This window comes from Sceloporus occidentalis, unplaced genomic scaffold, assembly GCF_023333645.1.
Source record: "Sceloporus occidentalis isolate IW3139 unplaced genomic scaffold, rSceOcc1.0.p SCAF_1, whole genome shotgun sequence".
NCBI lineage: Eukaryota > Metazoa > Chordata > Lepidosauria > Squamata > Phrynosomatidae > Sceloporus > Sceloporus occidentalis.
The window spans coordinates 126,192,999-126,208,321 of NW_028316981.1; the positions used below are offsets into that span (position 1 = coordinate 126,192,999).

General features: G+C 40.6%; 2 protein-coding genes across 7 annotated transcripts in view; one reads left to right on the forward strand and one right to left on the reverse strand.

Moving 5' to 3' along the window:
* Nucleotides 1–7,322, forward strand: TMEM220 (transmembrane protein 220). 2 transcript variants are annotated; one of them, XM_089534657.1, is made up of 6 exons: nucleotides 1–133; nucleotides 2,975–3,004; nucleotides 3,656–3,716; nucleotides 4,721–4,844; nucleotides 5,693–5,752; nucleotides 6,809–7,322. In XM_089534657.1, exons 1-6 carry the CDS (start codon nucleotides 26–28, stop codon nucleotides 6,939–6,941), a joined length of 516 nt encoding a protein of 171 aa, XP_089390783.1. In that variant the 5' UTR covers nucleotides 1–25; the 3' UTR covers nucleotides 6,942–7,322. The 2 variants fall into 2 exon arrangements, with proteins under 2 accessions (XP_089390783.1, XP_089390792.1); XM_089534666.1 differs by lacking the exon at nucleotides 5,693–5,752.
* LOC149322100 (manganese-dependent ADP-ribose/CDP-alcohol diphosphatase-like) overlaps nucleotides 4,434–15,323 on the reverse strand; it is an 11,614-nt gene continuing 724 nt past the window's right edge. For 3 of the 5 annotated variants that reach the window (XM_089534621.1, XM_089534594.1, XM_089534585.1), the window contains exons 2-4: nucleotides 13,717–14,346; nucleotides 11,225–11,341; nucleotides 7,851–9,091 (exon numbers count right to left, since the gene is read on the reverse strand). In XM_089534621.1, coding sequence (XP_089390747.1) covers nucleotides 8,778–9,091; nucleotides 11,225–11,341; nucleotides 13,717–14,323 — 1,038 coding nt within the window. In that variant the 5' untranslated portion in view covers nucleotides 14,324–14,346 and the 3' untranslated portion in view covers nucleotides 7,851–8,777. Of the gene's footprint in view, nucleotides 4,955–7,850; nucleotides 9,092–11,224; nucleotides 11,342–13,716; nucleotides 14,347–14,989; nucleotides 15,256–15,323 lie in introns of those variants that run through there. The other 2 variants (XM_089534612.1, XM_089534603.1) reach the window with 2 other exon arrangements.

The window sequence follows — 15,323 nt, forward strand, 5'->3', positions numbered from 1 at the left end:
GAGAAGGAGGAAGGAGGAAAAGCCCATGGAGCCTGGGAGTCCTCCTCAGCCTCTCCCCTCAAGCTCTGGCCTTCTCTGGAGGCTCTGCAACCTGGCCATGGCCGCCTTTTTCGGGCTAGCCGGGGCTGTCCAGGTGGGCAGTGGAGGAAAAGCGAGGCTGCATCCGCACTGAGGCTATAATCCGCTTTGGCACCGCTTTAACTGCTGTGGGATTCTGGGAACGATAGTTTGTTGTGGCACCAAAGCAAAGTGGTTGTGGTGGTGTATGCTGTCAAGTCGCTCTCGATTTAGGGAGACCCTATCATGGGTGTTTCTGGGTTTGGTTTGGTTTTTGGGCAAGTTTCTTCAGCCATCCTCTGAGGCTGAGAGAGTGTGACTCGCCCAAGGTCATCCCAGAGGGTTCCTAGGATTCGAACCCTGGTCTCCCAATACTCAAACCACTACACCGGGCTGAAGAGTGGGAAATGGGGCCTGGCCAGTGGCCACAGGGCTGAGGGGTTTGGCTCATAATTGCCTTCTTCCCCACGTTGTTGTTGTTGTTATTGTTGTTAATGGCTTTATGGTCAGTTTCTGATTTGTGGCTCCCCATTTTCTCTTCCACAGCCCTGCGTTCAGGTCCAAAACACACTACAGAAGTAATCCAGTTTGAGAACGCTTTAACTGCCTTGTCTCAGTGCTAGGGAATTCTGGGAATTGTAATTTATCGTGGCACCAGAGCTCTCTGACAGAGAAGGCTTAATGTCTCACATAACTACAGTTCCCAGAATTCCCTAGCACTGAGCCAGGGCAGTTAAAGCGGTCTCAAACTGGATTATTTCTGCAGTGTGTTTTGGACCTTAGGGACATGGCTTCCAGGCTGAGGGTGCATCAGCCCTGTGCAAACAATACCGCTGGACACCACTTTTAAGTGCTTCAGCTTCCTCCTATGGAAACCTGGGATGTTTACTTTGACCAGCCTTCTTTGCCAAAGCTCTGGGGCCTCACAAAACTACAAATCACAGGATTCCATAGGAGGGCACCGTGGCAGTTCATGTGGTCTCCAGCAGCATTGTTTCTACAGTGTAGATGACACAGTGTGAGGATAAAGAAGGCGCCTTGGTTGTGTGTGAGGAGGATGTGTAAATAAATGGGAGCCACTCTAGAATGTATGAGCGGAAAGTAGAAAGTAATACAGTACTTTATTGAGTAAGTAAAGTATTGTGTTCAAATTACTTGTTGACACATGATGACCCCGATGTCATACAGGGTGACCAGATGTCCTCCTTTTCCAGGACATGTCTTACGTTTCAGCCCTCTGTCCAGGAGGAATTTCAAAATGTCCTCCATTTTCAGTGTGACCAAGAAGCATGAACATATACATTTATATTAATGGTTGTGGCTTTTGTTTTGTAATGTCCTATATTTGGCGGTGACTTGATCTCCTTTACGGTTATGACAGCTGGTCATCCTGATTTCAGCCCTTCTCGGCAAGAAATACTCAGATGTGGTTTGCTGTTTCCTTCTTCTGAAATACAGCCTACAACACCCATTATTCCTTGGGATTCCCCCTTTCAGATACAGTGGGCCCTTGGTATCTGTTGGGGTTTGGTCCCAGGACTCTCTCACCATGGATACCAAAATCTGTAGATAGTAGAATAGTAAAATGGTGTCTCTTACATACAGTGGCAAAATCAAAGATTGCTTTGTGGATTTTCCCCCCTTTTAGAATATTTTCAAACTGTGGATGGTTGAATCTGTTAATACAGAATCTGTGGCTACAGAGGGACAGATGACTGTACTAACCTACCAGACCTTGCCCTACTTAGTTTCCAGATCAGATGGGAGATGGTGCCTTTAGGATATTTAACCAGCTACTGTCTATATTTTGCAAAAACAACAAAAAACAAATGTTTGTAGTTGTTTTGAGGTAAAATGAAGTACTAGGGTATGAATACTCATGCCTTACTGATTCTAAGGAGTTTAATCACACAGATGCCCACAGAGGCAAATCCCGTGCAGAAATGGGATTTTAAAATCTGCTAAACACTCCGGAATGCAGGCTGTTTTTCAAACACTTTGGCGGAAAGAGAAATAACGCAGAAATGACCCAAATGGAAAGCTGACAAAAATCACTCTTTTCTACTTTCAAAATTTCCCGAAAGTAAAAAGGAGTGGATTTTGTTGGCTTTCCATTCGGGTCATTTTCATGTTATTTCTCTTTCACTCAAACATTGTCTGAAAAACAACTCGCATTTGCAGTTTTTTTCTGCTTTCTGTTCGGGTTAACCCTGAACGTTATGTGAAAAACAACCTGCAAAAGCAGGTTGTTTTCACTTTAAATCTAGTTTCTGCATGGGATTCTCCAGTGTGATAAACTCCCATAGATCTATTTGAAGGATCTTTGTTACAAAAACTTCAATGAGGGCTGTAGCCATGTTTGTTGCAGCAATTTAAAGGCTAACAAGTTGCCTATGGCTCGTTCCGCACGGGCATATAGTACGCGTGGAGCGCGTACTAGGTTAGGAAGGGGTGTGACTTCTTCATGCCTAACCCTAGTACGCGCTCCGCACATATAAAATGGCAGTGCCCTATACAGATGGGGCCTGCCATGTTGACGTCGCGGTTGCGGAAATTACATGGCGAGTGCGCCATTGGCGCCTCGCCGCGTCATTTCCGCAACGCAAGAAGCGCCATTTTGGCGCTTAGCGGTGGTGGGAAGCCTCGCGGTTTGGCTGCTGGGGCTTCTTGCCGCCGCTAATGATGGCACAGGCAGACCGCCGCTTTCCGGCGATCTGTAACGCACCTTTGACATGCTTTTTGTATGTGGGGAACTGCAGCCTGCATCTAATTATATGGGATGCAGTCCATGAAAGTTTATGCCAGATAAAATTAGGAAATTTTAGGAAATGTTTATAGTGCCTCCAGACTCTGAAGATTTTTTGTGTTATCTATAATATATCAGCTTGTGTAAATATTTTTGCCTTCTTTGTTTCAGGTCAATGACCCTGACCCAGGACTCTGGATAGTAAGTATAAATTTAATGGCTGCACCAAGTGTTGGAGATTTTGACAGTGACTGAGGTGTAATGGGGCAGTCTCATTCCATCTCAAGCCCTTTCATCTGCTGGAAGGTGTTTGATCCAGGCTTCTTGCATTTGACTTTGGGCTTTTGCTAATTACCCCTATGTTCTGACAGGTAGTGGTATTAATTTTATAATTTCCTAGAGAGAGAATTCTGTAGGTAAGACAGCCTGCTATGTTCAGTTGGTGATAAGTGAATCTGGAAGAAACCACAAACTGCTAAGTACAATCCATCCCCCAGATGAGATTAAACAAATACCTCCTAAGGCAGAGGAACCATTCAGTAGCTATAATCATCACACATGCAAGTATCTCATGAGGCTGGTGATGAGACATTTCTTTCCCAGCAGACTATTCATACTTTGTAACTGTGTGATTCAGGGCCTTGTATGTGCGAATGAATATTCCTGAACCTTCCAGGGTCTTACTGCTGTTTTTGTAAGACAGACACCATGGTATGGTTATTTTGGTACTTCACATCAGCTCTCTATGGTTACTCCCTCTTTATTATTTTGGCAATCTGAATGGAGAATTTTTATTTTCCTTACTGGTACCTCCATTTTTTACAAAGTAGATTTATTGTGTCTCATTCTCAGGTTGCCTACTCTGTACCTGCAGTTCTCACACTGATAGTTGGCCTTAATCCGCCAATTGCAGGTATAGTATCGATATCCCCAATTCCTTCTCTCTTTCGGTCCCTCATAGAGTTTGGCCATGCATCTTTTCATCTGGTTTTTATACAAATGCTGTTAATGTTGAGAAATAAACTTTTGCGCTTTGTCTTAATAGTTCACATCTATTGAGAAGATAAACCACATTTTTACTACTGATTAATGCTGTGTTGCACTGAAAACCAAAATGACAAAAGTTACTGCTTAGTTTTCTTATGTTCATATTCTGGTGGGAACTCATACTTGTAAAGAGTATCCCTAGTTAATTCTAATTTGTTTTGTGCCTAGTTCTTCCTGTTTTCTTTAAAAATACAGTACTTACACTTGTGCTGTTCTTTGGGAACAGGGATGGAAACTCTGCGGTGCTTGTTGTTTTGCATGTTCCAGAGCCTCAGCTACCATAGACAGTGCCAAGGGATTATGTGATTCCCACTCATTCCAGATGACTGCAAATTCTGTATTTCTATATTTCACATCAACGTTTTTGAAAAGTAATAGCTTGCTGTCATTTTGTCTCCTTTGCATTAACATTTAGTCACACTGTTCACCTTTATGTCTTTTTAAAGAAATATAGGCTCTATGTGCTTGCTAGCTTTCTTTCTGCAGCATAATTTTCTACATATGTTAACAATATACATTCCATCATTTTAGACATTTTAAGTACCTACATAAAGAATATATTTTCTAATTTTGTCGCCAGTGGTATTTCTTACTTATTATTTATTCTTTTATCATTGTTAGAAGTCCAAGAAAAATGAGCTAACTAGGCAAATCTTCACAAATTCAGCCTAGAAAACGAGGAAATAAAAATAGTAAAAGAGTTCTTGTACTTGGGATCAAATATTGAAGACTGTAGTTAAGAAATCAGAAGACTAAGAATGGGGAGGGCAGCTGTGAAAGAATTAGAGGGTTGCCACGAGTTGAGGGCAGTTAACAACAAAAATGCAAATCTTACTGTAATTTGTATCAGTGACTCCTCACTTTCTCTAGATAACATTGTGTGGAGGAGTCTGTCAGATCTACATATAGCAGCTTGTATTGTGGGTGCTGCCATCTTGGGGTGGTCCTTGTTTGCTAATGCTCAGAAGAACATTTTGCATGAGGAAGAAGGCAGGTAAGTACAGTATTGAAATCTTTTTCCCCACCCTTTCATTATTAGAGGTCTTTAGTTCATAGCACCTGTGTTCTTGGGACATCTTAAGGGTAGGTCTGAAGAGCCAGAAACTGAAAAACAGACAGATAATTCACAAGCATAAGTCTTATGACATAAAACTTTGGAACTTCCGATATAATATCTTAGAGATGTGATTGTATATCAAGACATGTCATGGAAAGAAATCTCTGTGGACATCGCCTATATTTGTCTACAATCTGACTTCACTGAGGCTACATGCAGAGCATTGTTGGTGGCACTGTGGATCCATTATTGCTAATGGCACCTATGTCTATTGTTCACAACCACTATTATCTCTGGTTAGACTGTGTCTGTTTCCATGGAGTGTCATGTGGTATCTTGGAAAGACTACAACAAGATCTCAGAATGTAAACAATGCTGCTTCAATATGTGTGTATGTTTTGGAATGACAGTATTTAAAACCTATTGGATAGTGGCCATGGCAAGAAAAATACTTCCATCTCATAAAAGCGCCTTGCCTTTTCTAATTAATTTGTGACACTGGGGCAAGGAAGGAAGCATCAGCTTATGAAAATGTATCAAATAATCATTGTACCCCTCTCCTACTGCAAGATTTTCCCCTTTCCCACATCTCTATGATGTTGGTTATGGATCTAATGATGCAGGTCAGGCTATGAGAATGTGTTTGATTCATTCCAGATAAATTATCATCAGGTACTCTTCATCACAAATTTATTTCTCCTTGCTCTTTGCTGAGCTTCCTTGGCTGTGGTTTTTTTTATGGACACACACTTATATAATTCATAGTTTTATTTCTTTAAAAACAGGGAGTTATTTGGTCTGGTGATCATTACAGCCTGGATGAGCCTTTGTCGTAGCTCAGCCAAGTGAGTCCTTTAACTGGTTTATTTCAGCTTAGTAGTTATGATATATGGAAACATATGTTTATCTTGAAAAGATGTATTGCAGCTGTCTTTCTCAAAGTGACTGGTTTTGTGATACCTTGCTATACAGATCAAAGGCCTGAGATTGCTTTTTAAAAGAAGGAAAAGCAAGTTACATTTGTCCTAATTATTGTCCTGCAATACGCTCTATAACATGTGCAGGAGACAAATAATTCTGAACAAAACATACAATCAGTGATATGGAAGTATGGAATTAAGGGTTTCTAATGGCTTCCCATTTTGTATGACAACGTACAGCATTTTTGTTGTATGTGCCTTCAAGTTGACTCTGACTTACAGAGACTGGATACTAGGTGTTTTTGGGTTGTTTTTTTCTTTTTGGCAAGGTTTCTTCTGCAATTTGCCCTATGGCTTACCAGCAATTTGAACCTGGTCATCCAGGCTTAGTCTAATAGCCTAACTACTGCACCATGCTGGTTCTCAATGTCTGGCATTATCATACATGTATTATAATGATAATGTATGGCATTACAATACAAAATAAACCATAATAAACATAACTGATTTTTCTGTCAATGCACTGTCACCACTGGATACAACTGGTTTGGGGGCAAAAATAATTTTTTTAAATTGTACAGCAAAATGTTTTGGAGAAATTAACATATACTAAATATTCTGTGTACTTATCTGAAAATTACTTATTTGTCTGCAGTTGGCTATTCTTATTTGTAGTAAATCTTTATCCAGACCAGTGGCTGAATGTCCTGCTGCACTTTAGCTAATGTTTTTCAGGACGTTTTACAATTTCTGTATTCCAAAAACATTAAAAACAGTTTTGATAGAGTGATAACATGTTTCTGGAGTTTCAGTTTGGCATAAATGACTGTTTTCTGTACACTATTTTATCTCTTGATTTTGGTTTTGAATTATATCTCCGCATAGTGAAGAACTGCAGTTTAAACAAATTCACATTCAGAAATCACTCATCTTAATGAGACTTGATTTGCAGTAAAACCTTTGCTTTCTGTTTCCTTTCAGAAGCACTCTGGGTGGGATTCGCTTGGCCACTGCAATTTCTCTCTCCCTTTTCCCATTTGTAATGTGGCTGTACATCTACATGAATGCAGAGATGCGAGCATCCTGGCCATCTCACTGTAAAACAGTTATTTAATTTCTGGAAGAAAACTACTCATTACCCATTTCTCTAGAACTGCTTCTTCAGTGATCTCAAATCAACAGGAATCACCACTGTGGCTAAGTTCAGTTAATTCTATCAGAGTCCTGAAATTTTGGGAGAAACAAACCAAAATTTTCTAGATTCCTGCCTAGATTTTCCTGGAAATACTATGTTAAAATCAAGTGAAATGGGTTTGTGTAAGGGACTGGACTGAGTGAAAATTGGAGTGCTGTACAAGTAGTGGGAGCCTAGAGCTGGCTTGAATCGCCTGTTGAAGACAGTGCTAAACAGGGACAACAGCCTTAAAGGGACAATGACTTCTATCATAGCCATTTCATTAACAGAATGTATATAAAGCTACTAGTAATTTGAAAAGATGTCTCTGAGCAGTCTGTTGGTGTGAGTTCTATTCAACCCAGGATCTACACACACCATCTGCATTTGTCAACACAACACATTGTGGTGTGCTGGTGATTAAACAACAGCTCTTAAAATTTTACAGAACGTCTAATTGGATGCATTTGCTTGGTCATAAATGAGTGTCTGAACTGCTGCACCCCAGAGAGGTTTTGATAGAGTGCTTTTTCCACTTATCTCTTGTGAGGTATGATATGAGTGTGGATGGTGATGGAATTTTTCAGGATAAATACCATACTGAGACATGATACCAAGATCATTATGGCTTCCATTTCTCAGTCAAGAAAAGTTTTATATCCTTTTATTGGATATATGGATAATCTGAGTTCTAATTTTAATGGAATAGGCCTTGTAAGACAAGAGTGTTACATTTAACAGCATTTACTTTCTCTCTAACAGAGGAAAAAGTAAACGCTAATAATCCAGAGATCCACTAGCCAGAAGCAACTGCAAAATAATGTAAAGTTAGAAGACAGAAATAAACAAAATTAAGGACTACAGAGTTTCTGAGCATGTACTCAGGTGAAAAATTGCTTTTTAAAAATAAGAACTGATACTACAGACATCCATGGTTCCTTCTACTATCTCCAGTCTCTTTTATTTCAGCCCCCTACCATTCATGGAGGGGAGGGACCATTTCTGCTGCTCAGCACTGGGGAATCAGAAACCCATGCCAGAAATCATGATCTTGTACCCCTGCAAGATCAACTAGCAGACCCCTATATTACATTCTGACAATCTGTGATGTTTACAGGCTTTCTTCTTTCTCTACTAAGTTGTTAGAATTTTCTAATTCTAATTTTCATGTTTTGGTATAGTTGAAATCCTATTGGGGATTACATTAGGACAAATATAACTTCTTGTTGGAGTTCCAGGAATTTTATTGTTCAACCAAAACTATAGTGTAAAATGAAGAGGGGTGGGAAGCTTGGCGATGGGGAGAGAACTTAATTTAATTAAGTACAGTACTGCCTGAAGTAGCCACCCAGTTTCCTGGCTACAGGATACTAGTGCAGTGCAAGTAGGACTAGTAAAAATGTGGCATGAATCACATTTTAGGCTTAATCTTAAAATAGAATTATCACAATAGGATAGATACACAATTATTAATATTCATACAATTAGAATGGCTTCTATCAGTTTGCATTATTTCAGGTTTGCTGATGTAAATGTAATTGATTACTTTCCAACTTTTCATGTCACCAAATAGTGCTGACATTTTGTTTGATTGTCAAAATTTGAAGTTGAAAATACATTTAGAACACATATTGCAATGCACTTTAGGAAAATAGTTGCTGTAACAACGTGAGCCGGACATTCAATATTTTAGAAATCAATATTTTGAAATGTTTTCAATTAAGAACAGCAGAGTAAAGTAATTTGTAAACCAGATGAATAAAACAGTATTACAGTTTACAACAAAGAGTTATGATGATGAGATTTGTAAACCATTTCTCGATCTGGTATGCTTCCATTACCTTTTAATAACATTCTGTCATTATAGACATATATAGTTCCAAAAGCATTTCTCTCTGGAGGGGTTGCTATGATCCCTTCAAGAGTAAGATGATGGACTCCATGAGAGTCTAAACAGTAGCTACCACAATGGAGGTGGCCTGCAAGAAAACACACCACAGAGTGATGTGAGTGGATGACGGAAAGAGCCTCTTTATAATTCCAAGCAAGGCAGACACAGCTTGTAGCATGTGGATGAATGGGAAGATGCCCTAGGGGAAAAAAGAGGATTCAGTTATTACATAGTTTTGTTCATTTTATAGTTGCATAAAATTCTGAAGAATCTGGAAATTTTTCAGAAAATGGTTGTATTGTAGAGAAAGTTGTTCTATTATACTGTCATAGAGTAAGCTAGGACAAAGTGTGGTCAGATGTTATTGAAGTGCAATGCCCATCAGCCCTAGCCAGCATACTAATGATAAAGAATTTTGGGAGTTAGTCCAGTAACATCTGGGGGCGGCTACACTTAGCTCAACCTCGCAGTAGGCATTTTTATATTTTCTACGAGATGGAGATAATTTAAGCAAAGTGAGTATGAGCTGGAATATTCCTAGCTAGAAGTCCTTGATTCAGATTTTATATATACGGAGTTGAGACTGCCATTGTCGCCTTAGTTGATGATCTCTGTCTGGGCACTGACAGGGGAAGTGTGACCCTGCTGGTGCTCTTGGACCTCTCATCGGCCTTTGATACCATTGATCATAGTATCCTTCTGGAATACCTGAGAGAGTTATGAATCGGCGTCTCTGCGTTTGCAGTGATTCCATTTCTATCTCTCAGACAGATTCCAGATGGTGTTGCTGGGAGACAGCTGCTCTTGTAAAAGAGCTGACATCTGGCATCCCTCAGGGCACCATTCTGTCTCCTATGCTGTATTATTATCATTATCATTCACTATACTGTATTCCTCTAATTTGTAATATGGAGATAAAAACCAGACTACCTTTGCACACAGGTGTAGAACGTTTGATCCTCCATATTTTTGTACTTTCCAGTCCCATAACCTTCAGTCAACATAACTAGTGGTATGAGACGGAATTGCACTCCAAAATGTTATGGAGGGCCAAAGATTTCTCCAGTCTTGCTTTACAGGGTAACTGTAAACAGTAATGAAATCTATAATAAGCAGCATTATAGATACTTAAGAAAATGATTTTAAGTCTTGCTATAAGAGCTAGCATGGTGTAACATGTTGCATAGTTTTGAGGTTGGACTGAGATTCTGACATCCAGGGTTCACAATCACCACTCAACCATGGAAACCTACTGATGACTTTGGGCAAGTTAGGTTTTCTCAGCCTCAGAGAAAGGCTGTGGCAAACCACCTCTGAACAAATCTTGTCAAGAAAACCCTATAATAGGTTTGGTTTAGGGTCTTCATAAGTTAGAAACAACTTGAGGGCACATAACAACAAGAATTTGAGTTAAAGTATATTAATATCTCAGTCTCACTTATTGATTGATTCTGATTATAACATACATCATCTCTAGGGATGGCAGAGATTTGCCTTTGCTTTGAGGCAGGGGCATACCGGAGGATCTTACTCATCTAACCCTTCCCCTAACTGTAGTGCCCATCAGCACAGCCAATTATGAGGAATGCTAGTATTTTCAGGTCTGCAACATTTGGAGGGCTATGCTTTATTCAACCTGGGAATGCCCCTTTTTGCCTCTGCTGACAGCAGAGCTTCAGTGTTGGCGAGGCAGAGAAGATGGTGGGTTCTGCAGTAGCTGGACATGGAGACTCTGCACTTCAAGGACTGACTTCTTTCTCTATCCTAGTAGAGCTAGGTCTTACCAGGGGCCATCAAGCTGCAATATTGTATTGTGTGCGTGTGTGTTTTAAGTCACCTGTAAACTTACAGCAAACCCATGAATTTCACAGGGTGTTCTTAGGCAAGGAATACTCAGTGGTGGTTTCCCACAGTATAGTCAGACCTTCGTATCCACAGGGGATCCATTTTGGACACCCCTGCAGATAAAAAAAAGCAGAATCTCATGTACTGTTGCCTCAAATGGTGGTGTGCACACCGCCATTTGGGACAACAGGTCTTGCCAACTGTGGATGCTCAAGGTCCCAATGTATTAATATAATACTGTATCCATACAACATTAAATACCTGTATTATTCTTTTCCTAGGCATTCAGGCACTTTGGGGAAATAAAAGTAACTGGTCTTTTTCCTATTATCCTTTGGTGAAAACAGCTCAAATAGACTGTAGAGCATGATATTTTATTTAAAGAATCTCCTTACTGTCTCTCAGTAATAAGGCCCCTCAGGTAATTAATGTACAACAGATAAAAATGAAAACATGAATTATAACAAAAAGAATTACAAATGCTTACCCACAATCACAACTCTCTCTTGATTTTTGTCAGCATGTGTAAGAACTTCATCAAGCCAGGTTAGCTGGTCTTGACTGAATCCTCCATTGAACTGAACAAACTGACATTCAACAAGATCTGTAAAGAAAAGAAAACTAACAAGCTATTTATGCTTTGGTGTTGACTGTGTATTTTTAGGAAAAATAGTCCCCCCCCCCCACTGCTTGTGGAAACTTGTAAATAGACTCACTTCTCTAAAAATAAAACTTAATGTTTTAAAGCCCAAAACCCCAGAACAAAACTCTATCCCCCTCTTTTGAGATGAAAATACAAATTCCTGTTCCCGAGTATGAAAACACTTGTATTATAATTGGTTCCACATATTCTGCTGTTGTACTCCATCCCACATACTTATGCTTCAGTCCCTTAAAATGATTGCATTTAAACCCAAGATTTACCTTAAAATCCATAAACAGTCCAAATTGATGGACTGTTATTGATGGAAGTAAGAGTCTGCTAATAACAGTGACAGAATTTGATTCTGAATTGTGTAGTTTGTGTTGAATCTTTGTATGATACCTTCAGAAAAATAGAATGGCTACAGATTACACAAAGCATAATCAATGGAAAAACACAGAAAACTACGCAGTGTGATCCTATATGCCCAATTGCTATATGATTTTATCAGTAAGCTGATTTCATAAATTGTATGTCAGAGCAAGGATGGAATCTGGCTTCATAGGCTGAGAAGAAGGGATTAAGGGGATCTGATTGCTAGTCCCATTGGATCAATTTTGTTGTTATGTGTCTTCTTATCAACTCTGATTTACAGCAACCCTATTGTGAGATTTTCATGCCATGACTTATTCAGAGGATTGCCATTGCTTCCCTTGAAGACTAAGAGTGTGTCTTGCCCAAGATCTCCCATGACTGAACAGCGATTCAATCCCTGGTCTCCGAAAGTCCTAGTCCAATTACTCAGAGTGAATAGCAAATCAACATTTATGTAAATTACATTGGTTCAAACACTGGGTTTGAGATTAGCAATTGGATTCAGGCTGTGTTTTTATGTTTAGAGTAATTTCTAGGGGGCACGTGTCAATGGTTTAGCAGTCATTTTAACAGTCAGAAGTCACCATCAGTTCTGCCTAGATTGGTGCCTTGTTCTGGAAAAGTGATTATTTTCAAGGTAGTGATGAAAAGAGCCTAGATCACAAGTTCTGGCATTTTGTTGCACTGAGTGCCTTTGGCCAGAGTGCCCTTGTGCAAGAGTCATGTATGTTGAGATGCTTCCCCATGCAAGGGCACGTGGCCTTGCTGAGCCTGCCATTCCTGGTACTGGGCTCTCACATGGTATTTACAAGGCTTTCATTGCTATCAATTTCTAATCACCTCTAACAACATTTCTGAATGGGAACCATGCCCTATGAGAAGTGAGCTAAGGAGCTGGGTATGTTTAGCCTGGAGAAAAGAAGGTTAAGAGGTGATATGTTAGCCCTGTTTAAATATCTGAAGGGATGTCACATTTAGGAGGGAGCAAGCTTATTTTCTGTAGCTCCAGAGAGTAGGACACAGAGCAATGGATCCAAACCACAGGAAAAGAGATTCCACCTAAACATTAGGAAGAACTTCTTGACAGTAAGAGCTATTTGACAGTGGAATATGCTGCCCTGGAAAGTGGTAGAGTCTCCCGTGGCGGTTTTTAAACAGAGGCTGGTGGCGATTTGTTGGGGGTGCTTTGATTGTTGTGCCTGCATGGCAAGGGGTTGAACTGGATGGTCCTTGAGGGCTCTTCCAACTTTATGATTCTATGAACAACTGAGCTTCCATTTACAGCAAGTGGTAGAGGGCCATCCCTACCTCTACACACTTTATTTTTCCATAGTATTGTTGGATCCAGAATTAAATTTCACATTTGCATGATTTTTAGATGGATGTTTTCCCAGATAAACACCATATCAAAAATTGCCTTAGTGTCTGTAGGGTAGCACAGACCTAGTGCTTGCCAGTGTCATAGGATGAAAGCATGACACCACAGATCTTTATAGGTCCTCATGACTTTTACATTGAGAGCCTAGGCCCATCTGGTCTGATAGCTCTCCAACACCTTCTGGTGTCACCTCCAGTGACACACTCACTGTCCTCTAGGTTGCCTTTTAGGGAGGAAGGCAAAAGAAACCATCAACCTAAGATGGACCACTCCCCATAGCTATTGCTAAAAACTGTCCTGCGGGAGCAATTCTTATGATTGTTATATGTTCTTGTGCTTCTTAAAATGTGTCTTTGTGTTAATTGTAAGCTTTCTTGGAAGAACTGGTATTCTAAAAGCCAGACTGTAAATATGGTAACAAATAAATAATTAAAGAATCCTCACAAACCACCCTTGTTTTAGCAAACATATTAATTCTCATTCAGGAACGGTGAGTGTCCTTTCCCCATTTCTTACTAAACCAGAGGTGGGTTAAAGTGGACCCAAGGGACCACATGTTGCCCTGCTCAGCACAATACTCTACCTTCTGGACTATTCAGATTCTCATTTTTATTTTTCTGTCGCAGTAGACACAGAGAATCTTGATATTTTTTGCTGGACGTGTCTCTCCCCAAAGTACTTAAATCATAAGCATCAAGAAGAATAAATCGAAATTTAGGCATTGGGCAGAATTGATAAGCATAACAGAACTCTGAAGCAGTCTCTTCAGTGGACCTTTCATCACTGATAAGACTGCTCAGTAAAGTTTGGTCTTCTAAGTACTTGGTGTTCAGTAGCGATTGCATCAGACGGTCTCTGCTGAAGTTGTAGAGTTCATGGTTGCCCCATACGTGATGGACTGGAGCCTTGAGCTTCTGAAATTCCTTCGTTACTGTTTCCAGTGCTTGCTCTGACATCTTGTATTGGGCGTTGAAGCCATCAATGATGTCTCCAAGCTGTAATACAAACTGAACCTCGCTTCCATTCCATTCTTCAATTGCCTTCTGGAGATGGCATAGGCTATGTCTATAGTATCTCTTCTGGATTCCTAGGAAATCATAGCCATCCTCTAGATCGGCATACTGAATATCTGCTATAACTCCAAAGGAGAAGAGAGCTTCAGAAGTTGTTGTTGTGGTTCCTTCATCCATAGGCGTCCACACGTTGAAAAAATCTAATATAGAAGGTAGGAAAGACTTACATTTTGTTTCAGACAATGCAAGAAGTGTATAAGAATATTGTATAAGGGCACACCAGCATGGCATAGTGGTTTGAATGTTGGACTATGATTCTGAAGATCGGGGTTTGGTTGGCCATTTGGCCATGGAAACCCACTGCATGACTTTGGGTGAATCACACACTCTCAGCCCCAGAAAACCCTGTGATAGGTTTGCCAAGTCAGAAATGACTTGAAAGCAAAGAGCAACAATACCATATTTGGTGATATATCAGATATTGTGTAAATATACATAATAGACCTTTGGAGGGCCATTAGCAGTATTTTGGATGAGCTAAACAGTGCACCAGCGTCATACGAGGGCATGCCATACCATGCGCCAGAAAAGGCAATGGCGTGCCTGCCGTGCCACACCATGTACGGTGGGTGTGCTATGGCATGCCTCCGCTCTGGACCCCACAACAAACTCCAACTCCCAGAATTCCCTAGCCTTGAGCCAGGGCAATTAAAGCGGTGCCAAACCAGGTTATTTCTCCAGTGTGGATGCAGCCAGTGATGCCCTCCTCCTCCCCCTTCTCCTCTGCCACCATTTTGTTTTATGCTTTGTGTTGCTGTGGCAGCCAGCGCCTTCCCTACTCACCTCCCAGTGGGAGAAACCAGGGGACAATGGACCAGAACACACACTTTCACTGCCCTGGCTGAGTGCTAGGGAATGCCTGGGAACTGTAGCTTATTGTGGCTCCAGAGCGCTCTCTCTCTGTATGACAGAGAAGAAGGCTAAATGTCTCACAAAACTACACTTCCCAGAATCCCCTCGCACGCAGCCAGGCAGGTTAAAGAGGTGGCCTCGGACTGCATTCATTCTGCAGCCTCACTGTAACGGAGAAATTGACACAGGTCATTCGACGAAGCTGTATTCTCTATACCTTTCCTATCTCTATGAGAAAAAAGGTGCTATTTTACTTCCGGTGCGC

Bases quoted from the DNA above. Each gene is read 5' to 3' on its own strand.
- TMEM220 (XM_089534657.1), top strand. From the start codon at position 26: ATGGAGCCTGGGAGTCCTCCTCAGCCTCTCCCCTCAAGCTCTGGCCTT. The intron at 134-2,974 runs GTGGGCAGTGGA...TCTTTGTTTCAG, and splicing joins GGCTAGCCGGGGCTGTCCAG to GTCAATGACCCTGACCCAGG. The intron at 4,845-5,692 runs GTAAGTACAGTA...CTTTAAAAACAG, and splicing joins TTGCATGAGGAAGAAGGCAG to GGAGTTATTTGGTCTGGTGA.